Source organism: Micromys minutus (genome assembly GCF_963924665.1).
Source record: "Micromys minutus genome assembly, chromosome: 18".
Lineage (NCBI taxonomy): Eukaryota > Metazoa > Chordata > Mammalia > Rodentia > Muridae > Micromys > Micromys minutus.
The window spans coordinates 1400184-1423470 of NC_137953.1; the positions used below are offsets into that span (position 1 = coordinate 1400184).

The following is a 23287-nucleotide window of genomic DNA, read 5'->3' on the forward strand; positions in this document are numbered from 1 at the left end:
AAGACACATTTAAATATAGACAAGGTTCAAATATTTTTTACCAGTCCCTTTTTGATCACCTTTTAAAACACTTGATTGGATTTTCCATTTATTTTATGTATGTTTGTATGTGCATGAATATGACGGGCCCTCAGGGGATAGAAGAGGGCATCAGACCCTGACAGGGAGGTGCAGACAGCTGCTCATCACATGGGTGATGGGGATCAAGGCTTCTGAAGAGTAGCAAGTACTCTAAACCACTGGTCATCTCTCCAGCCCCCATGCAAACGTTTTCCAGGCTTTTGTTTCTCAAAAAAACAAATTTCTTATTGTGTGTGTATGTATGGTCTGTGAGTACAGACTAAGTGTGTCCCAGTGTGTGCTTCAGGGTTAGAAGACAAGTATGAGGAAATCAGTTTTCACCTTCCTCCTTCATGTGAGTTTCAGGTGGCAAACACCTTACCCACTGAGTCACCTCACCAACCCAAGATCTTATTAATTACTAACCTCTCTGAATGTCGTACTAAATTTATTCTACTCAAAATTTAAATTGGCTAAAAATTAATTCATAATGGTAAATTTAATAAATATGAATCAATTAATATAGTCAATCAAATTAATTAAAATTAATTTTAATCAAAATCAAATTCTGACTGTAGAGAATTCAAAATATACTGTTGAATACAACGCAAGGCTTAACATATTTGCCTCATATGAATTAAATTGCAATTAAAATACAGTAAAATATATAATATTCAAAATACTAACTTCATGAGTAACCCTTATTTGGTGATCTTCAACTGTCCAGTGGTTATTCAGACATAAATTTAAACCCAGTTTCTCTGTCAGAGCAGCTTAGCAGTCCTATATGCACAGCTCCCACAATGCTAAATACAAAGTTCTCGTCACTCCAGAAACTCAACAGATGACCCTGTCACATCATAGAATATAGCTTGTCTTCAAAACGCCATGTTAACAATCAGAGCTGTGGGGCTGGAGAGCACTGACTGCTCTTCCAGAGGACGTGGGCTCGGTTCCCAGCAACCACATGGTAGTTCACAACAGTCTGCAACTCTCTGACACCCTCACACAGATCTGCATTCAGGCAAGACACCAATACACATAAAGTAAAAATAATTTTAAAAAAATAAATCAATACTGTTCCAGTCAACAGAGAAATACAATAAAGCACCACACCCTGGAGATTACCATGGGAATCATGTGAACATGGCCCAACAGACTACCTCCTGACTCTCATAGACAGTGTCTTCCGGGGTCACTGCACTTACCAGAAACTTTTTCAAGTCTTTGTAGTTGGTGATGATTCCATTGTGAATAACAATGAATTCTAGAGGAGATGAAAGCAGTGGCCAGTGTTAGAGTCTGACAGATGCTGTGAATCGCTATCGTTACGCAGAGTCTTCCCTTTGTTCCTTTCTGGTTGCTGTTCAGTGGTTGCCCTGTGGTTTGAATCCAGGACCCCCTCCTTTCGAGGCAAGCACTCTACCTTTGAACTATCTCCCACCCCTGCTCTTCCATTTTCTTGAGACAAGGTTTTATGTAGCCCAGGCTAGCTTTGCACCAGTGTTAATCCTGTCACTTCCGTCACCCATGGGCTGTGATTACAGGAACACCACCACACCTAGTCTAAAAGAGATTTCCCTCAAGTCAAAAAGTTAGTAATGTACTAGTGGGTGTCCTCGGGCTCCAACGTACTTCTTACTGTGGCTTGTCTTCAGGGAACTCAACAGCAGGTTCTGTGCTGATGTGCACAGCATTAGTAGGCATGTACAAGAGCAAATCCGCCAGCTCTGACTTCCGCTCACTAAGTACCCTAACACTGGGGGATGAGAGGAGCCTCCAGTGCCTGTCTCCTCCCTTACAGAACACTACCCTACTTGAATACTGGGGTCTCTGTTTGTTTATTCTTTGGTTAAGTTTAAACGTCTTGCCCAACTACAATAATCCCAGTGACACTAAATAAAGCTTAAGAACTAATACCTACATATTTACCAAGTTCTATAAATTGATCTGGGAAAGGTCCAGATAATTCCTGGAATATCACATGAAAATGTCAAAGTAGCATTCCAAGAGCAAATAAATATAATCCTAAGAGATCAATTTCATCTATTTTTATTAAATGGTGACTGAAAAAATGTTAAAAATGGATAACCAAGCATCCACAGTATTATTTGTAGCCATGACAGTACACACAGGATACAGTGTAGCCTTGATTCAAATATCAAAAGAATAACTATGACTGGGTAGGGTGACACATGCCTTTAATTCCAGCACTCAGAAAGCAGAGGCAGGAGGATTTCTATGAGTTTAAGGCCAGCCTGGTTTACATAGTGAGTTCCAAGCCAGCCAGGGATACACAGTGAGACCCTGCAGAAACAAAACAAAGAATAATTATACTAAACACAATGGTTTGTTGCCCTGGCAGGCCTCAACTCCTAGACTTAAGCACTCTTTCTGCCTCAGCCCAGAGGCAGAACAAGAGGCATGTGTCACCACACTAATGTAAATCTAATTATCTGTTATAGTATCCAAAATGTTCCAATATACCTAAAGATCTCACATTTGGGTCTCAAAAGAAAAGTAATCAAGACTACTGAGTCTCCTGGGATTGCTTCAAAAACAAACAGGAAGTAACTGGAGTAAGCTCCTAGTGGGGAAAACGAGAACAGCAGCAGCAATGCAAAGACTAGCTCAGTATGCAGGAGTAAATCAAGTAGCTGCCACTAGCGACCCAGAGGTGCTTCAGTAGTGCAGTGCACGGTGTGTGGGTCTCAAGAGCTATTTGGAGGGAAGGAGGAGACAAACGAGAGGACAGAGTGCAGTCAGTGTGGAGCAGATACTAAGAATGTATAATGACATGCATTGAATGTCAAAAAGAAACACATTTTTATATACTAACTCAAAATTCAACTTTAAAGACACTCGAAATAATTATCCTGAGTTTATAATAATGAAAAAAACCCATTGCTCAGGATAACATTAGAATCACTCAATGTCTGGAAAATGATAACTAAGGGAAAAGATTCAAGCATTCACCCTGTCGTTCCAACACAAGCTATCCCTCGGGATGAACAAAAGATAAACAGGAGCTTCTCCTTTATAGACATATGTACTGGCTGGTTTTGTGTCAACTTGACACAAGCTGGAGTTACCACAGAGAAAGGAGCCTCAGTTAAGAAAATGCCTCCATGAGATCCAGCTGTAAGGCATTTTCTCAACTAGTGATCAAGGGGGGAGGGCCAGCCCATTGTGGTTGGAGCCATCCCTGGTCCAGCCCATTGTGGGTGGAGCCATCCCTGGCCCAGCCCATTGTGGGTGGTGCCATCCTTGGGCTGGTAGACCTGGATTCTATAAGAAAGCAGGCTGAGCAGGCCAGGGGAAGCAAGCCAGTAAGTAACATCCCTCCATGGCCCCTGCATCAGCTCCTGCTTCCTGACTTGTTCCAGTCCTGACTTCCTTTGGTGATGAACAGCAATGTGGAAGTGTAAACTGAACAAACCCTTTCCTCCCCAGCTTGTTCTTGGTCATGTTTTATGCAGGAACAGAATCCCGGACTAAGACAACATATCTGAGCTCAAAACTGAAAGAGGACTTAGGGTGTTAGCCTACTAGCATTTAGCGATCCCCACAGTCTCTACAGTAGTCACCCTCGGGTAGCATGACAGACAGCACTGAACCTCCAGGTGCACATAATCACAATCTTCATGGAAAATACTTAAGGCTGCAGACACAGCTCACAGTGGAAGCCTGCCTAGCAGCACTGCACTCTGGGAAAGTAAAAATAAACTAGCATGTCTATTTAGCAGGGCATGGTAGAACACACCATAATCTCAGTGTTGTGAGGCAGAGAAAAAGGAGCAGTACAAGGTACAGGCCAGTCAGGCCTACAGAGAAAGACTGCCTTAAACAAACAAAGACAAAAATGAAGATAAGAGGAAACATTAAACAACATAACAAGAGTAGATGTAATTAGCAATATATAAACAACAGGAAACTTACAAACAACACACTAAATTACAAGAGAAAGAGATAAAAGAGACTGATATATTGAAGAGTTATAACCTATAGAGGAAGGATGGGGTTAAGTTCTATACACTCTGAATACACTTTGAAATTTCCAGATGAACAACAAATTACAGTAACAACGTAAGCACCGTGTCTCCCCTTCCGTGGCTGCCCACTGGGATCAGTCTGAAGCACACAATCTACTCATACCATTGTTTTTGTCAGAGCGCTGGGGGTGACTGTTGACAGGATTAGGTTCTCCATGTGTCGCCCAACGGGTGTGAGCTATTCCAAGATGCACATCAAATTCTATATCCAAGTCCATATCTTGTTGTTCTGTAGGAGATAAAGTTTAAGACTCTGGTATTTGATGATGCTGTAGATATAAATTAGAGTAAAGAAAACTAGACCAGCCCCCCTTATCCACAAGGCTTGTATCTCAAGATACTCAGTCGATACCTCAAACTCCAATGGTACTGAGCTTCTGCACATAGCATGTTTTCCTACAGGTCCCTATGTTTCCACTTGAATAAACGTTGGCCTGTGGCCATGGCTTTTTTAGCTGGAGATGTGACAGCAAAACTAACACCAATTTGTTTCTTCTCAACTTTAGATGTAAGGTCCACCCTTACCATATCTTAGCAAATGAACATTTGGTTTCCTTCTTTCCTTTTCAGTAAGAACGCTCACCCTCTGCCTTTTCAAGAAGCCTCTCTGGCTTCTCTGGCAGGTCAGCAAACCAGCATCAGCATCTTGCATTTGGGGTCATCATCAAGCAAAGTAAAAACCACACCAAGTGGAGACATACACGCAGGCTACCTACATGAGCCCATCGTCGGGACGGTGCTGCTAAAGCGTCTGCCCTGTGAAGGAGTATGAGCTGGCTCCAAACCCACAAAACCTAATTTCATTTCCAATTGCTTTGATCACTTTTGAAGCTCAGGAACAATTTAAACCCAGAGAGAAAGAAAATTACTTTTCTTCCTCCTCTTCAACCTTTGAGTCTTCCTTAAATGTGTCCCAAAAAGGGGGAGAATGGAGAGAACAAATTAAGCACATTACTGTGAACTTCTTCGTCCAGTGCCTTAACTTTTCCCTTCTTCTTAATGAGCTGGATTTTGCAGGCGTTGGCTTCCCAGTCTTTGTCATTGCCTCCATCAAGTCCCACACCTAAATTAGCAAGAGACAGGCAGAAAAGCAAGGTTAGAGCCTGGCTACCCACACCAACGTGAGGGAAGAGAATAACTTAAGTAAATTATGCATTCATCTAACTAACTCTCTTACCAAGTGCATTTTCTGAAAACCTACGATGTGTTAAGTGGCAGCTGTTTAAAACAAAAAAATAAAATGAGGCTGGGAGTATAGCTGACCAGTAAAGAGCTTATTTAGCAGTAAAGGGCCTTGTGTTCCAATCCAGCATCAGAAAAGAGGGTATGAGGAGGCCAGGAAAGAGTCAGGAGCTCTCAGTCCCTGTCTAACAGTCTTCTGAGAAAGAACAATGGTGATCAACACTGTTAGACAAGCAACTGCTGTATAGATTATAAACTGAGATAAAGTGCCACAGGCACAGTGGAGACCTGCAAAAGTGAGGCACTCACCTCAGATAGAAAGCAGCGGCAGGCAGGAAAGCATCTTCTGAGATTTTAGTTACTAAGACTTTGAAAAGCTGACTTAGAAATGTAGAAGGCCTGATTTAAACAGAGACAAATGAGAGCAACAGAAGGCCTGATGGGATGAGAGAAGGCAGCAGCCGAGGTTCCCTCCTGGGTTCAAAGGAAGTGTGGCATGACTGCTGATGGACAGGACACAGAACAGAATGAGGTCTGCAGTGAGGACCAGTGTGTGTAGTTATAAACCTGCAGAGTGCACTGTACTGTGGTCTACCCAGGAAGATATTCTTAGAAGGCAGCTAGAAACACAGGTCTGCAACTTGGGAAGCTCATGTGGATTAGATACACATGCCAAGTGTGGTAGCACATACCTGTAATCCTAGCACTCCAAAGACTGAGGCAGGAGGATGGTAAGTTTGAGGTCAGCATGGTCTACAAAGAAAGAATCTCTCAAAAACTTTAAACAAACAAATGCATGGACTGTAAATTACAATGTAGAATTATCTCACCATGGAAGTACAAAGACAAGTGGGTTAAGCAGACAACTTCAGTGGGTGAAATGGGGGTTCATGCCTGTAATCTTAGCACCTCAAAGAAAATGTCTGCTTGAACTACAGAACAAGACCTAATCTCAAATAAATAATAAAAAAATGAAAAAAAAAAAAAAAACACCTTAAAGAATACTCCTATTTAAGCAACAGACAAAAGTGTTCAAGGCTGACAGCAAACCTAATCAGCACCCATGAGAAGCTATGTTAGAAAAGCTAACATGGAGAATTTAAACACCAAAGAAACAGGCCTGGGGATTGCCCAGCACCCCCTTGTGCAACCCTTGGCTGCCATTCCCAGTACCTACTACAGGAGATGTGACACCAACGGTATATCCTTCTGGGATCTTAGATTTCAGGGGATTCCAACCACCTGAAAGGCTCCTGTGCCTAGACTGTCCCTGGAAATGGTGTGCTCCTCTGGGATGGACTGCTGCTGTGTCTGGGCTGAGTCACAGGAGTTTACCGAGTAAACAGCATTCATGCGTACTATCACAACTCGCTGCTAGGGACATGGAGTGTATCCTGATAAAACAGGCTTCATGGAAGCTGGTGCCTGCTTTCCTGCAGAATTCATCCCACACGTGTTCTCTTCCCTCTCCACCCTTCTGCTGAACTGAATCAAAGAGCTATGCATGTGACTCTTGGTGAGAGGCTCATGGGTCACTAGGAACCACCGGAAGTGAGTTTCTGGTGAACCCAACACAGGGAGCCAGAGTCAAACAGACACTGCCAGCCTCAAAAACATGACTCTATAGGGCTGGGCTGGAGAGACGGCTGAGAGATTAAAAGGTTAAGAGCTGTGCGTGCAGGAACTGGGGCTGGTCGCTGGCACCCACGTCAAGCAGCTCACAGCTCCAACTCCTACACTCATGGATGCAAACACACAACTAAAAACAGACCTTTTACGAAGGAAGAAGAAAGAGTTTTACAGTGTAGTGTTCTACAAGTTGTTTCCACAAAAATGTCCCATAATTTATGTTTTTATAGCTAATGCTCGTTTTTTTGGGTTTTTTGTTTTTTTGTTTTTTGTTGTTTGTTTTTTGTTTTGAGGTAAAGTCTCCTCCTATAGCCAAGGCTGATCTCAAACTTAATATCTAAGGATGGCTTTGAACTGACCTTCCTGTTTCTACCTTCTAAGTGCTGAGATCAGAGGTCTGAGTGACCAAACCCTGCTTACACGGTGCTAGTAATGAACCCAAGGGTTCACATACACTAGCAACTAAGTAAGCATCTCCCTGAGCCCTAGAATTCTTCCTAAAGGAAATCACTGAGAAGCAATATCCACATAAATGATCGTACTGTTGAAACGACACTCACAAATCCTTTAGACATAACCAAAGTTAAAAATTCTTCAGACTTGCGTTTACAAAACAAAGCAAACACAAATTAAGTCTCCTAAAAATGAATAAAAATACTATTTAGACTCAAAAATCAATCCCACCCCATAACATAGTTAAAGGCAATACCAGCAGAATCGTATCCTCTGTACTCCAGTCTCTGCAGGCCTTTGATTAGTGTCTCCAGGATTTCTCGTCTTGTTCGTGGAACATGGTAATTTAGATAAGCAAATATACCTGCAAAAAAAAAATATTTAATGTACAACTCTGATGAACCAAACCTCACATAATTATGTTTAGGTTATGCAAAAATATATTGTTAGATTTCACTTTAAAAAAATAAACCTTCATCTCAATTTAGAGTTCATGTAACTTTTTCAAAGGGAAGTTTTGTTTGTTTTTTAAATTTATTTATTGATATATATAGCTACACTGTAGCTGTCTTCAGACACATCAGAAGAGGGCATCAGATCCCATTACAGATGGCTGTGAGTCACCATGTGGTTGCTGGGATTTGAACTCAGGACCTCTGGAAGAGCAGTCAGTGCTCTTAATCATCTCTCCAGTCCAGGGAAGTTTTAATAAACACAAAAGATTAACAAAAATATGTCAAAATAAATATTTATTTTCAACAAAGCTTATAAAGTTAACTATTTTCTAAACTGTCATTTGGTCAAGTAAAATTATTTCTTAAAAAGCAAATTTGTGAGCTAGATTCTAGATTCTATTACATTAAACACACACATTTTCTAGTATTTTAAGCCACAAAATAGTTCCTGCAACTGTAGAGCTAAATAACAGTACTTCTACCATAATGTTTAGTGATAAATTGTATGTTAAAAACAAAACAAAAACTCACAATTTAATTTTATTTCCAGACCTGAAGACCATATTTAAGTCAAGTGCTCTATTATTCAACTACAACCCAATACAATAATTTAATAATAAAAAAATCTAACCTACATCTATGATGGCCTCAAATGACTTGAATCAAGCTCAGGTACCATTGTGGAAGAGCAAAGACTGTGGGAGCCCAAGGAAGGGGAGGACCAGAGAAAAACTGTCTCTGCTACTTTTTGTTCTTTTTCTCGGCCTTTGTCCCCTGGTTTCACCCCCTAACACTAGAAAAAAGAGAGAAACAAGGAGGGGAGAGAGGAATTAGGAAAATCCCTGAATCCAATTTCTTTCCTTTTGTTTCTTCTTTAACCACAACTACCACAACCAACCTTCCTAAATCAGTAACAACTACCACACCACTGCCGCCTCTGTATACCCTCTGAAAAGTTCCCAGAATTCCAAATGTCACACAATCACAGAAACTATCTGCAGCTGACAAAACCATGCCGTGGCTAGAGACTGAATCACGGTCAGCTGCGGCAGCCAGTTGGAAATGGCCTCCTACCCCTTACCTGGAACTAAAATGGAAGTACGTTCTAATAGCTCTATATTTTAAGGAAACAAAATTCCAGAATTGTCACTACACAAGACCTCTGCACTCATGAGCTCACACTGTGTTACCTACTCTAACACGGAGTAGAAAGGAGGTCATGACCCTCACCCCTAACTGAAAAAATGTGGACAACTGTGGCTGCTGAGGGACAATCAGCTGTCCTTGGGGTGTGGCTCCTGGTAGGTCTTAGCACCTTCTGCATCCCTAAAGTCTCTCTCTCCCCTACCCCTCCCTATTCCATACTTCTACAAGAGTGATACTGATTTTCATACATAAGTTACAACATATACCTGATATTCTGAGTCTGGCTATTTCACTCAAAACAATGTCGTAAGTTCTTTACCTAACTATCTGCAAATGACAGGGCTTCACTGTTTTAGACTGAGTTGTATTTCCCTATCTATTCATCCAATGAAAGGCACAGTTTGTATTTTGTATTGGAAAGTGTTACAGTAAACTGGGATTGACACTCTCTTTGCTTTGGCATCTCAAACACCCACTACTGAAATTGCTGGAATTGTCACTGGTGGAAAACAGTTTTCTTTTTAGATTGAGACATCACATCACTCAAGTGCAGGTGTGCACATGTCCCAGTGACTATGTGGAGTCAATGAACTACTCTTTCGAATGGTTACTTTTACTTGAGCACCTCACTGGCCCCCTTAGAGACAGGGTTTCACTGGGCAGTCCCAGCACCCACATGGCAGTACCTGTAATTCCAGTCCTAAGGGATCAAAGCCCTCTTTTGGCCTTAATGGATACTAGCCACACAGACATACATAAAGGTAGATCACCCATACATACAAAGGTTAATTTTTTTTTAATCAGAACTATTCTTCTACAAAAATCATATCATACCTAAGAAGCTCCATTACCATCTAATGTGATATTCACATTAAAATTTACCCTAGTAAAAAAGTCCTTTACCGCTGACTAAAGACCCACCTTTCATGTCACATTGTTGTCTCTCTCAAGACCCATCCAGAGTGCTCTCCCCTCAGCATACCATTTCCCACTCAATGCCTCCTCCATAATGTAACTAATCTGACCCTCCATCCCTTGCATTTGGGACAATGGAAGAAGGAAGGGTTCTTGCTTCTTTATCTGCCTGCACTTGCTTGTCAGCAGGCACATGTGCTGGAACCTACTTCTTCAGACTCCAGCTTATACAGAAGACCAGCTGAGACACCCACCCTCGTGGGACTTCCCATTCACAGTTAGCCATTGTTGGGTTAGCTGGATTGCAGACTGTATGTCATTCCAATAAATTCCCTTAATATATATACACAGACATTCCATAAAGACTATGGCTCTCCAGAACCCTGGCTAATACACCTGGATATAACCTTCTGAAAGTGTCTCCAAAACAGTTTGTAGGGCTGATTTAACACACTGATTTAAAGTATGACTATGCATGTAGTTTCTTTCCTTGTGTTTCCATGATGATGATATCTTCCAATTCCTGACATCTTTGATTCAATGAACTACCATACTTAAGTTATAACTCAAACCTTTTCCCTCAATAAAGACAGTACTACTATAGCCAATAATCATCATCACTGTGTTTGGTAAACTGTCTTTTGGAACTCTTGGCCCAAGAAAACCCCCCAGTTAACCAGGCATATGCCTTTAATCCCAACATTTGGGAGGCAGAGGCAAGTGGATCTCTTGAGTTTCAGGGTAGCCCCGTCTACACAGTGAATTCCAGGACAGCCAGGGCTACACAAAGAAACCCTGTCTTGGAAAAAAGGAGAAGAAAAAGAGGAAGAGGAAGAATAAAAAAAGAAACAGAGAGAAAGGAAAGCATCCACCAGTTCGGATTATGATATTACCTACTATCTCAGTGGCCAGGAAGAGATGACAAGCAGGGCGAGCCCACAGAAACATTCACATTCACACGGTTGCCTCCAGAAAGAAGTCTCTACTTCAACTCATAACTTCCCAATATGCAGCCCTGTTTAAAGTGACCACAAAAGCTTAAAAAGTCACCTTTGTAGCTGCTGCAGTACTGAAGAGATGTTATGAGCAGAGTTTCTGCCCCAAATATTGATTCATTCTTGCTGTCTGATCCTTCTTATAGTGCCTCATCATAATACGTAACGGACACATCATACTTAGATGACCACATCTCTCCTGAGATTGTTTCTTTGTAATGGCAATGCTACATGTAAAACTTATATACCCTATCAAGTGCAAGGCCCTGGGTTCGATCCTCTGCTACTAAAAAACATTATATGCCTTAATCCCTTATCATAAATATATTCAATATTATAATTATGCAGCTACATTCTAAATATAAGAACTCTTTTTAAAAAACCATGTATTGAGCAGCTGGAGAGATGGCTCAGAGGTGAAAAGCATGTGTTACCCTTGCAGAGCACCTTGGTTCTGTTCCCAACATCTATACGGTGGTTCACAACCATCCTTAACTGCAGTTCCAGGAGATCCAATGCCCTCTTCTGAACTCTGTGGTACCAGGTAAGCATTTTAAAAAAGCATTACCTCAACAACAACAAAAAGTTCTCAAATTTACTACATTCACTGAAGCTGACCAACACCACCCACAGACTGCCTCCCTTGTCTCTAGTCTCTGTGTCTCAGGTAAGAATCCTCCCACCCTTGGAACACTCCAGGACTAACAGAGCAGGACAAAGCTCTCCTGCGTCTGATGAACTTCAGATGGCCTCAGACAGGACTGTGGCAGCACCTGCAGCCACAGTATCTGCATTCATTTTGTTTCCTCTAACCAGAGAAAAATCCCTTGAAGGCAACTCTCTTGAGTCATCTCTCCAAAAAGACAGTGTCGTCAACCACTTCATAATACCTTCTGATACTTTCTAGGTACCTGGAAATACAGTTGAAAACTCCCAAGCCACAGGAAACAACACAAGATTTTGCTCAATGCTAAAAAAGCATAAGATAAATGTCTCCTAATTAAAAGCTTTTTTAAAAGTTGAGTCAAACAAAGTTACTAGGGTTAAAGGTTTCTAGAACCTTTAGTCTTGCTAACATTGGGTCTCTGGGAGCAGACTATCACAAACCCTTCCCATCTTCTATGGCTCATTTCTATTAACCCTGACACCTACTGACCTCTCTCTTCCCCAAGTTTAATTGTGTTAAACAATCAGTTAATTCCCCTCACAGATTCTTTATATTCAGTATGACTTCTAAAGAGCTTAAACAGAATTGGTTTTATGATCTACCTAGCAGCCAGTCTCAGTACCCCTCCATAACCTTCAGAAAAGTGTCTCAAAATAAAATAAAATAAAAAATAATTTTTTAAAAAGGCAAGAATCACTAGTTTAAAAAAATTGAAAATAGACATCTTATTCCCTGAGAAATAAAGTGTTACTGGGTTTTAGGACAGCCAGGCCTACACAGAGAAACCCTGTCTCAAAAAACCAAAATGGAAATGTCTCAAATACTGTGTTCTAATATATTCATTTACTTACTCCTCATAATCAGTGAAACTCAGTTTAATGGCTGTCTTGCACTAACAGTTCCTCCTTCCTTATCTGAGCCTTCAGGAACTACATCTTATTTCTTTTTCTTTTTTGTTTTCAAGTATACAACTACTTTTCTTCCTGGAACAAGATGAGGAAATAACCTACAACCAAAATGTCAGGTACTTAACTAGGTATACAACTCATCCTCCAACAGTTTAACCAGCTGAGCGTAATGGCAGAGTCCTGGGTCCCAGCACTTGGGAGGTAGGAGGAGGATCAGGAAGGAGTTCAAGGTTATTCCCAGCTACAGAAGTGAGTTCAAAGCTAACCCAAGCACATGAGAGTCAGTCTCAAAGGAAGAGAGAAAATAGTTACCTACCAAATACAGCGCACTAGTAATTAACCAGCTTGAAAATTCACTACTTAAAACTTAAAACTAATTTACCTATGCTCTGCAAAACCAATCTATTAAATAGTAATTATGAAGTCAACTCTAATCCAATAATTCCAACACGTGTTTCTATTCTGATGTTTAGAATCGAGAATCTCTTGAGCTTAAACCTGCTCGTTTTCAGTAGGTGAAATGACTGAACACAGGAAAGTCACGCTGTGGACAATCTACCTCTTGCTGAATTCTTACAAGTGAGAACTACAAAGGATTTCTCCAACATCTTCAAGTCTCACAATACCCCTCTTTAAAACGTGTTCTTTCTTGGGAACCAGACAGGGTGGCTCATGCCTAGAATCTCAGCACTCATGAGGCTGAAGGAGAAATATAATCAACCAGCTTAAGGAACAACATGAGACACTTTAAAAAATGCTCTTTGGTCTAGTGGTCATTGTCAAATTGTAAAAGGAAAGGTTTAGGTTAGAAAAGGTGATTAGCAGTATCACAAATAGATCTCACAGTATCTTTCAGTAACACTCTTTGATAACTTCTTTTTGAGGGGGAAGGGGGTTGAGACAGTTTCTCTGTGTAACTGCCCGGATGTCTTAGAACCAGGTTGGACTCAAAACCACTAAGCTCCACCTGCCTCTGCCTCCTAAGTGCTAGGATTAAAGGCATGCTCCACCACCACCCAGCTAGATGATAATCCTTAAAATGTGGAATAATAGAGCCTATTGTTTAACGGAGGTAGTAAGGACATGTTAAACAGGTGCACATGCATGATGTGTGAGCTTTAGCCGGGACCCCTGTCTCTTCCAACAGCATCAGCTGGGAGCTCAATTCATCAAGTTACTGATTCAGTACTGGTTCCTGTTGAGAGACTTAAAGAGTGGCAGGAAGCTACGTGTAGTATCACTGTCGGAACGTTGGCTTGAGTTCTCGTAGCCCTGCCTAAAATAAAGTGACTAGAATTCAGTATTTTTAAGACTGCTGGATAAGTTAAGTTCAAGAAATGCTACCAGCCAGGAGCGGTCATTCATATTTATAATCACAACGCATGGGAGGCTGAGACAGGACAAAGTGAATTACTAGCCAACCTGGGCTACCAAGTGGGACCCAGTTACAAAGACACACAAAAGGGGGAGTGGGGAAGGAAGATAAGACTGGGGGCGTGGCTAAGGGACAGTACTCAGTCGGCAAGCTGCCTTTACTAGTTTAACCCCCAGTACCAGAGTGTGCGCAGGTTACCTCTCTCACCTGGTGGGCCTTCCCTAGGCATCCCTCCATACCCCACACCTCGTCTAACGTAGGCATTTATCTACCTATCCCTTGAGCTCCACGCAAAGGTGCCCCTTGTGCGCTCTGACGCCCTCCCCGACGCTCAACCCTCCGGCACCCTTAAGTAACCTGTGACTCCTGAGGCCCCCACGATCTCCTCGGCCGGCCCCTCTTCTCAAGCACACTCGCTCCGGCCGCCCCCTCAACCCAGGAATCCCCATCTTGGAGTCCCTGCCCCATCGACAGCTTTTCTCCTCAGAGACCCTTCTCCTCCAGACCCCGGCTCCCCTCAGGACCCTCCATCTTCCTCGGGACCCCCGCCCCAAGGCCGCTCCGCTGACACGCGCCGTCCACCTCCGGCTTCGCTACGTGGGCCCTGCGGCCACCACACGCCCCCACCGCTGCCCTTACCACACATGGTGCTGGTCTCGAGCGAGGGCCGAGCCGTAGGGCGCGTGAGAGCTTCGGGAACTAGGATGAGCTCCGGCCGGGGCGGCGGCGACGAGACGGACACCGGGATGCGACAGCACGGGAACCCGACTGCCGGACTCGCCGCTCCGCTCCCAACCGCCGCCCCGCCCCCCTCGGCCACGCGCGCCGCCGCGGCTCTCCCATTGGGCCGCGCCCGCGCCGCTCACGCGCAGGTCTCGCCCCTGCCACGCGCAGACGCAGAGCTGCGGGCAAAGACGACGTGGCAGGGGCTCGACTAACATCCGCTTCAGGTTCCTGGAGCGAGCGGGTCCTCAGAGCGGGAGGGAGGGGATGTTTACACTACTGTTTGTGTCTCTCTAGGGGAAAGGGAAGGGAGACAGGGGAACAAAAGCTGGAAGGCAGTAAGGAGAGCCTGGGACAGACACGTCAGAACCACGGTGGCCGGAACTGCGCTGGTGGTGCAGAGGTGTGCCAGCCTGCAGGCCGCCTCGGGCAGCCATTCTGGTGACGACCTGAGCTATAGGCAAGGTGCTGGCGCCCCACTCCCTGCCTTCTCACTATTCTTTGCCTAAAGTGCCACTGTTCGGTGGTCCTAGCATTGCGCCTGCGCTCAGGGAGGCTGTGGGCACAATCGCTCTTACCATGAATGAACTCTTCATTGAGAAAAGGGACGTGTTCCGGAGAAGTTAGCGGGGGCGTTTCCTGTAGGAAGGTTTAACTAATATCTTGGAGCAAATGTAGCTGGTTATCAGCCCTCGCTCGATTGCTCTAAAGGAAATAAATGAATGGGGCCCACAGAAGCTGCTGTGCCTACCGCTGTCGAGCACTCTCAGCCAGAACCCCCTCCCCTACCGCTCCTGCCTTCAAAGCTGCACACGGAGTCACACATCCCTGCCACTTTTAAGTGTGACCTCTTAGGATCTCCCCAAGACGGTTTTAACATATCATTCTTTGACCTGTCTCATACAATATTAGACTTCTGTATTAAAGTTTTGCATTCCTCTCCCCACTAAACTAAGTTCTTCAAGATGGAGCGAGTTGTCTTTTTGTTTTTAATAACCAACACCTGCCTAGTCATAGACCCTAGCAATAGGTGGCAAATCAAAGCTGTTTTGGTGGCTGGAAATCGTGATAAAAGCCATACTCCCAGAATTGTCATCAGCTGGTTGTAGGTCCAAGGAAGCAGAGGCGTCTCCGTTTTTCATCGCCTATCTCAAGTAGAGGCTAGCAAATGTGATCACATATTTCTCATCTGAACACTCTTCAGTGTTCCAAGCCGTTAAACATGGCCCTAGAGTACGTAGGCGGCACTTGCACAGTTAACTGTTCTTTAATGAGCAGTGCATTTCCCTCCGCTGGGAGGACTTGGAGGATCCCGCACAAGTGGCCAGGTGTGGTTCTGGTGCCTTGCTTCCCTTGTTTGCTGCCAGCAATAAAGAAAATGGCAGCCGTACCGGCGAAGTGTTTCGACTACCGACTCACTGTTCTTACCCTTTTCCGTTCGGCTGCTGTCTGGGTAGGTGCTCAGCACTAGCTGAAAGGTAACTTTAAAGGCCAATGTTCTCCAGCCCAGCCTTGAACAAACTCACTAAACCACCATACAAAGAACTCTTTGTAACCATGTGGCAGCTGAGACACTGCCCTCCTCTATGTAAGCCTTCTCTGGGCCTGTGAAAATAAACCCAGAGGAAAAAATAAATGCTGTGTGAAGGGGGAAAGGCCCTCTGAGTCTAATTTGAACATCTGAGAACTCAGGAAAGAGGTTTTTTTTTTCTTCTAACCAACAACACTCAACAAATTTAAGAAAGGGGGGTCTCTGTCTTAATTAGGGTTTCTTTTTTTTTAATTTTTAAAATTTTTTAATATATTTTTTAATTAATTAGGGTTTCTTATATTTTTGGTTGTGAACCTAGCCTTTAACGGCTGAGCCATCTCTCCAGCCCTAATTAAGGTTTCTATTGCTGCAACAAAACACCACAACCAAAAAGCAAGTTAAGTTGCCTTATGCTTAGGGATGGCACTGAATCCCCAGAAGCTGGAACTACAGGTGGTTGTGAGCCACCATGCAGGTTCCAGGAACTGAAGCTAATGCTCTTAGCTGCTGAGCCTGCAGCCCATAGCTCTGCTCCTAAAACATCTTTTCACCTCTTACTGGGGCCACTCACAGGCCTCAGTGCACACGGGAAATCAGACTCAAGCAGCCCCTTCTGCACAAAGTCACATAAAGAAGTGGGCTCTATGTCTATGCATTGCCTTCTCAGCCTGAACCTACCCTGAGGGGTGTAGACTGAGCAGATGAAGAAAGACTGGCTTACACATGGCTAACAAACAAACCCCACCCCAAAGTAGATACATCCAGCAAGACAGACCCTTCCCGGTGTGCCCCAGAAGAAAGTGGTAAAGAGAAACTCAGGAAGCAGAACTTGGAGGCTTTCATGGGCTACAGTCAGTGGTTTGGCTAGATGTCTGTGGTCATGGAAGACATGGGACTGTAGATTTATGTTAGGCCAATACATGATTGGACAGGGAGAGGAGGTGGGAAAAAGGAGAGGAAACGGAAGAGGAGAGGAGGAACGAGAACAAGAGGACGGCTAACGGCAAGTGATAAGGGATCTCCTAGGAGGGGAATAGACAGTGTAGTGGAAAATCTGCGCAGCTTGTGTTCCTAACTACTGGGTTGTGTTTTCATTGAATGAGTTTATCTGGGTTGAGGAGGATATTGCAACAAATTGGCAATTTGGGTTGAAAAGGATATAGCTACACAGGACAGGAAATTGGAGGCAAAGAAATCTGGAAAAGAAGCACTTGGACAAACCTTGCTGATGGGCCACGAAATGTGAAGATGTTCCCTGAGTGGTGGATTCTGTAGTCTTGGCCTAGGACAAGTCTCATAAAGTGGGGGAAGATGACTTACTCTGTAGACAGGAGGCAGCCTAGTTCCCAGACACTGTCAATGCCAGATGGGATCATGTACCAAATGAATGTGGTAGCATAAACAGGAACCACTCTGGCCTCAGAAACACAGACCACTGCCCTTCATGGCTGACCTGGCTACAGACACTCTGGGCGTCTGCTGAGCTTTTAAAGGCACCAGTTCTTGTAAGTGAGATGGTCTGATGCTGCTTTTATTCTAATGCTAAAAACTGGCTTTCCCGATCTGGTTGCCCCATAAGCAGATCCTTTTGTATACCAAGTGATACTATGTAACCCTTGCTCCCTAATTTAACTGGTCAATAAAAGGGTAGAGTCTGTGATTGGGCAGTGGAGGGAGAAAGATGGAAATTGAGAGTGGAGTGAGGGGATTGCAGGTGGGGGGGTGGGGGTGGAAAGGGCTGCCATGAGAGGAGATGGACCATGAACATGTGGCCAGGAAAGACAGCAAGTAACAAGGACTTTATAGCTGGGGGATAAATTAGAATAGCTGCAAACTTGCCCAATCTAGGCTTACAGGTTTAAATAAAACACTGGGATTGTGTGTTTTTACGGGTTGGCTAGGATTTTAAATAAATACTACAAATGCTTTCATCACGGAAATCATGGTGTTTTATTACCGGAATCAATACTCCAGATGAGGATTTGCCTTCCTCAAATACAATACCTGACAATTTACAACCCCCATATTACACACAGCACAGCACTTTGCTCAGGAAACTCACGTCACAGCTGAAGGGCAGCAGTGGGCCTGGCTTGCTGGCTTCACCGAGTCACGCTTCTACTGAAACAGCTGGCTTGACAGAACAGTGAAATCATTCTTGAAGACTCAGTTACAACACCAGAAGAGAATTCCTTGCTATGCCAAGGCAAGGGGCCTTGAAAGCTGTCTGTCCCTAGTAAGTGACACCTTCTACCTTAGCCAAGGCTTAAAGGTTCAGAAAGGGGCTCCATTTGGAGATGATTAGTCACTATTATCTCTAGTGACACACAAGCAAAACTTTGCTTATGCTCTGCCAGTCGAGAGGTCTTTGTCCCTAAGAAAGGCAAACTTGTATCCAGGATGTACAACAGTGACCCAGGGGACTGCCACCCTGCTGCTCTGGGCTCCTCATGCCTCTAAAGCAGTAGGCAGGGAGCAGCAAAGAAGGGAGTTATGGTGTCAGGTAGAGTGACAGATCCTGTCATGTAGGAGTTGGACTATTGTGGCAAAGAACTGAAAAGGAAGGTACCGGGAAGGAGGGCATGCTTTCATTCCCCATGCCCAGCGATTAATGTCAACAGGAAATTACAGCGCAATCCAGGCAGGACTGATAGTGGGGCACGCCTCAAGGGAGAAGGTTGGGTTGCCTCCCTAGGTCAGGACCACACCTTGAGTTCTTTGCTCAAGGCAAAGGAACTATAAGCTGAGTAATAGGGGATAAATACCAGTCACAAGCATGTGACCAGCTACAGATAACCTAAGTGTCCAGTTTCTTCCTTATGTGTATATGCATGTATATGTGTGTGATACAAATATATATGCATGTGTATATATGAATGTGTATATAGGTATATACATATATATTTATATTAAGGGAAGTTTTCTTCCCTCATATCTCCTACACGTAACATAAGGTATGTCTACATTAATATAAAGTTTTGTTAACTTTACAATATATCACTCGGGCTACATATTATTAAGGAAGGACTTGGTATCCTCTTCCAGGGCCGGAATTTCAGCTGTGCCTACCAAGTTAGGTGGAAGTACGACCCTGCTACGACTCTCTTTGGAGATTATGGTTTAGTGAGATTCATAGTGGTTCTGAATGAGCAATGGGTGGCCTCAAAATGCTCAATTGTGTGCATCAACCTAGCTGGGCTACTAAAAATAAATATTTGGTCAAATGTCCTAGATGACTCTGGAAGGATGTTTTGGATGATATGAACATCTCATTCAGTGGACACAGAACAGGCAGCTGGGCATAGACTTCATCCAATTGGTTGAAGGTCCCATCTCCCTAAGCAAGACCTCAGGAGCAGCAAAGCTTCAGAACCCTGAGCCTTTCAATCGCCTGTCGTTCAGATTTTGGATTCATCAGACTCCATAGCTGTATGTGTGGACACATGATCTTTCTCTAGATATTTTACACATTTATACACACACACTGGGAAACCAATAATTTCATTAATTTTTCCCCAAACTAAACTTTTTACCTTTATTTTTATATAATTTTTATTTATTTATTTTATGTATGAGTATATACCAGAAGAGGGCATCAGCTCCCATTACAGATGGTTGTGAGCCACCATGTAGTTGCTGGGAATTGAACTCAGGACCTCTGGGAGAGCAGTCAGTGCTCTTAACCACTGAGCCATCTCTCCAGCCTTTTTTTTTTTTTTTTAACTTTATAAATGACAACAGAAACCAATTTAAATTAGAGGGAGGAAGGAAGAATTCATTAGCTAATATTAAGTATGAAAGGAAGGAACACAACGTGTTGGGTCACAACTATAAATTAACCACAGACAGTGTTGTGGGACTCGGTCTCCTCTATTCTAAGACAGTTCTAGAAGCACACCTGTAGCTGCCACTCCATCCTCACTTCCTGCCTTCCAGGTGAGGAGGGGTCAAGGCCAGTGTGAGACAGGTGCTCTACTACTGTGAAAATAAGGGTTGGGAAATAGGGATCGACAGTTTAGCTTTCCAAAGGAAAGGGAAATTTTTTCTAAAAAGAATGAGAAAAGCCAGTTGTGGTGATGTATATCCGTAGGATTTGCTGAAAGAGGCAGAGGCAGGAGAATTAAGAGAAGGCTCAGTGGTTAAGAGCACTTCAAGAGTTCAGTTCCCAGCAACCACATGGTGGCTCACAACCATCTGTGGTGGGATCTGACACCCTCTTCTAGTGTGTCTGAAGAGAGCAACAGTGTGCTCATATACATTAAATAAATAAATAAACTTTTTTTTTTTAGGTAAATAAAGAATGAGAAAAGAGAAAGCAAGGGCCTATAAAGGCTGTCTGCTACCTTAAGTGGGCATGGCCTGACTCCTCTTCCCTCTCAGACAATGGGTCACTCCCAACTACAAGTAGAATTCACTTCCAGAAGAGGAATCTTAATTCAGAACATGGCTGCTCTGGCATGAAATCAAATCCATAGGTCTTCTAGGTCTATGGGATTTGGCTGGAATACAATTTTGCCTTTAAGCCCAGAAGACAGAGGTTAGCAGGTCCAAGTTCAAGGTCAGCCTGGTATTTGGCAAGTTTCAGATAATGAAAGGCTTACACCTGAATGTGGGGGTGCACACCTCTAACCCCAGCACTCAGGAGGCAGAAGCATGCAGATCTCAGAGTGCAAGTCAGTTCTGTTTGGTGAGATCCTTAGTGCCACTGAGTTGAGAGGCAGGCACTGGAGTTGAGTTCATGGAACTTGGAGGCAGTTTTATTGGGACAGAGTGAGACAGGTTGCAGAGACAGAACAAGCTAGACCCAGATGAAGACAGAACAAATCAGAGAATGGGAAGAAGCCAGAAGACAGAACATACTGCCAACATTAGTATGAAGCCCAAGAAGAGCAATTCAGGAGAGGCTGAGAGAAGCCAGATGGAATCAGTCAGCCTAGAAAACAGTCTAGGCCTAGATTAGATTGTACAGAGGCTAGAAGCTTCCAGGACCAGCCCTGGGTGAGCAGTTGGAGGCTGTAAGCCTCAGAAATGACAACTACTTCAGGAGAGTAAAAGTTACTTTACAACTCTCATTTTCTCCTCCAGGAGGCAGAGGCTAGAAGAGAGATTTCTAGTTTTGCTAAGAAGGAACTCAAATACACAGAAAACATGAGATTAGCTGTTAGCATGTTAGCATTTCTTCTAGGCTCCGCCCAACAATTACCTAGCAACAGCCAGGTAGGCTATAAAAGGGACTGTTCAACCTCTCTTCTCTGTCTCTAACCCTTTTCTTTCTCTCTGACCCCTTTCCCCTCTCTCCCTCTTCCCCTCGCCCCTCTTCTGGCCAGCCCCCTCTGTCTCTCTGACTCTCTGTCTCTCTGTCTCTGTCTTTCCCTCCTTCTCTCCCTCCCTCCCTCCTCCTCTGTCCCTTCTTTCTCTGCCTCTACTCCTTTCTCATCCTCACTTCCCATGCGCTTTACCTCAGGGGGATGCCTCATCATGGGCCCCCTGAGTCACCCCCTCCCACCATGTTCTAGGAACATCACTAGCTGTTCCTACCTTCGCTCCACCATTTCTGTCCTGTTGCACCCTTTAGAGTTAGAATGAGGGGTGGACTGTTGAGAGCTGAAAGACCTCCTCAGAGCTTCAGAGAATATAAAAGTTGTTTGTGGATGGCCCTCGAACCAGTGGGACATCGCAGCTAACTTTGATGTGTTGATGTAGAGCGTAAAGCAACAGATATAGACTCCCACTGGGCTGCAGAGCAGGAACTTCACATCTCATGGTTTAAAAAAGGCAGGAAAAACCCTTATCCACCAACTAGTATTAGAGCCTCCTCCCTCTGTGACGAGGGTGCAGGCCAGGACGGGAGCTGCACACATGGGTGCAGTGGGTGTGTGGGGTGCACACTCTAGGCTTTTCCACTTAAGAGCATGGAAATGGGAAATGTCTGCCTTGCAACTCCACCATCACACTATGAAAACAGGGGTGTGGTGGTCTGACCGGGCTTGGCCCAGGGAGTGGCTCTTAGGAAGTATGGCCTTACTGCAGTAGGTGTGGCTTTGTTGGAAGAAGCACCAGGCTCTGGCCAGCCGGAAAAGCCCAAGTGTTAAAGGGAGGCCTGGGCAGGGCGGGCAACCAAGATCCCGAGCCTGAGCTGCAGCGGAAGCGGGGGCCACTAAGGAGAGTGTTGGGATGTGGTCTATAAAGCATAGCAAATGGCAGCTTTGGGAAGCAGCTGCTGTGGCGAGACCTCCAGCCTGGCCTGCGGGGTGGAGCTGCAGTCTAGCGCTAATGCTTTAAGAGAAAACTTCCCTGGTGTGTTAGAGCACAATAGGGACTTTATAAACAAACACTCTGAGGGTGAGGTGGGAGCCAGGGGTAGAGCCTTGTCATTGGCTCAGTCTAGACGTCAGGGACTTAATTTGCATGAGGAAGGGCTTCAGGTGTTGTCCCCATATGACTGGTTGTCATGTCACTCTCAGTGGGTGCTGTAGTTATGTGGTCCAAGACAGGTAGACCCTGGCAGGGAGCTGGCTCTAACACCTGCTGTTCTCAACTACGAGAATTCTTTGGGTTTTTGAACCTGCTTCAGTCTGATCAGGTCTTCTGTCTGGTGGCACAATTCCCTTGCCCCACAAGCAAGTATGTCACTGTGAGAGTGGGCTGAGACCTTCGGTCTAGCTACATGACAGCCAGTCTTCTGTTTGCCTTCAGAACAGGGTGTAGAACTCTCAGCTCCTCTAACACCACACCTGCCCGGGCTGCCAGGCTGCCTGCCTTGATGAAATGGACTGAACCTCTGAACCTGTAAGCCAGCCCCAATTAAATGTTGCTCTTTGTAAGAAGTTGCCTTGGTCATGGTGTCTGTTCACGGCAATGGAAACTGTTAAACAAGAGGCAAATGTAACTTTAATTTTTCAAAGCCTAATTTTAATGATGGTTCTTAAACACTTCAACCTCTCTTGTAGCCCACCACCCACCAGAGGTAGTGGTGGAGAAAGAATATGGGGGATGTGAGCCTGTTTTGAAATTGTTCTTTGGAGCAAATCGCACCCACACTGTCAGGAAATCGGCAGTTCAGTCCACAGGTCAGCAGAGGCAGCTCGATCCACTCACGAATACTTCATGAATACACCATGCTCAACAATGCGTGTGAGGTGAACCGATACTTGTGCGTCATTAGTGAAGAATCCACCATGAGTCCTTTCTTGTGC

The 23287-nt window shown here is 44.2% G+C and overlaps 1 protein-coding gene across 2 annotated transcripts in view; it reads right to left on the reverse strand.

Annotated features, from left to right (window-relative positions):
• GFPT1 (glutamine--fructose-6-phosphate transaminase 1) overlaps nucleotides 1-14620 on the reverse strand; it is a 46523-nt gene extending 31903 nt beyond the window's left edge. For both annotated transcript variants that reach the window (XM_080932339.1, XM_080932338.1), the window contains exons 1-5: nucleotides 14477-14620; nucleotides 7633-7740; nucleotides 5068-5175; nucleotides 4216-4341; nucleotides 1269-1327 (exon numbers count right to left, since the gene is read on the reverse strand). In XM_080932339.1, the coding sequence (XP_080788465.1) occupies nucleotides 1269-1327; nucleotides 4216-4341; nucleotides 5068-5175; nucleotides 7633-7740; nucleotides 14477-14483 (408 nt within the window). In that variant the 5' untranslated portion in view covers nucleotides 14484-14620. The remainder of the gene's footprint in view (nucleotides 1-1268; nucleotides 1328-4215; nucleotides 4342-5067; nucleotides 5176-7632; nucleotides 7741-14476) is intronic.
• Between the last annotated feature and the right edge of the window lie 8667 nt (nucleotides 14621-23287).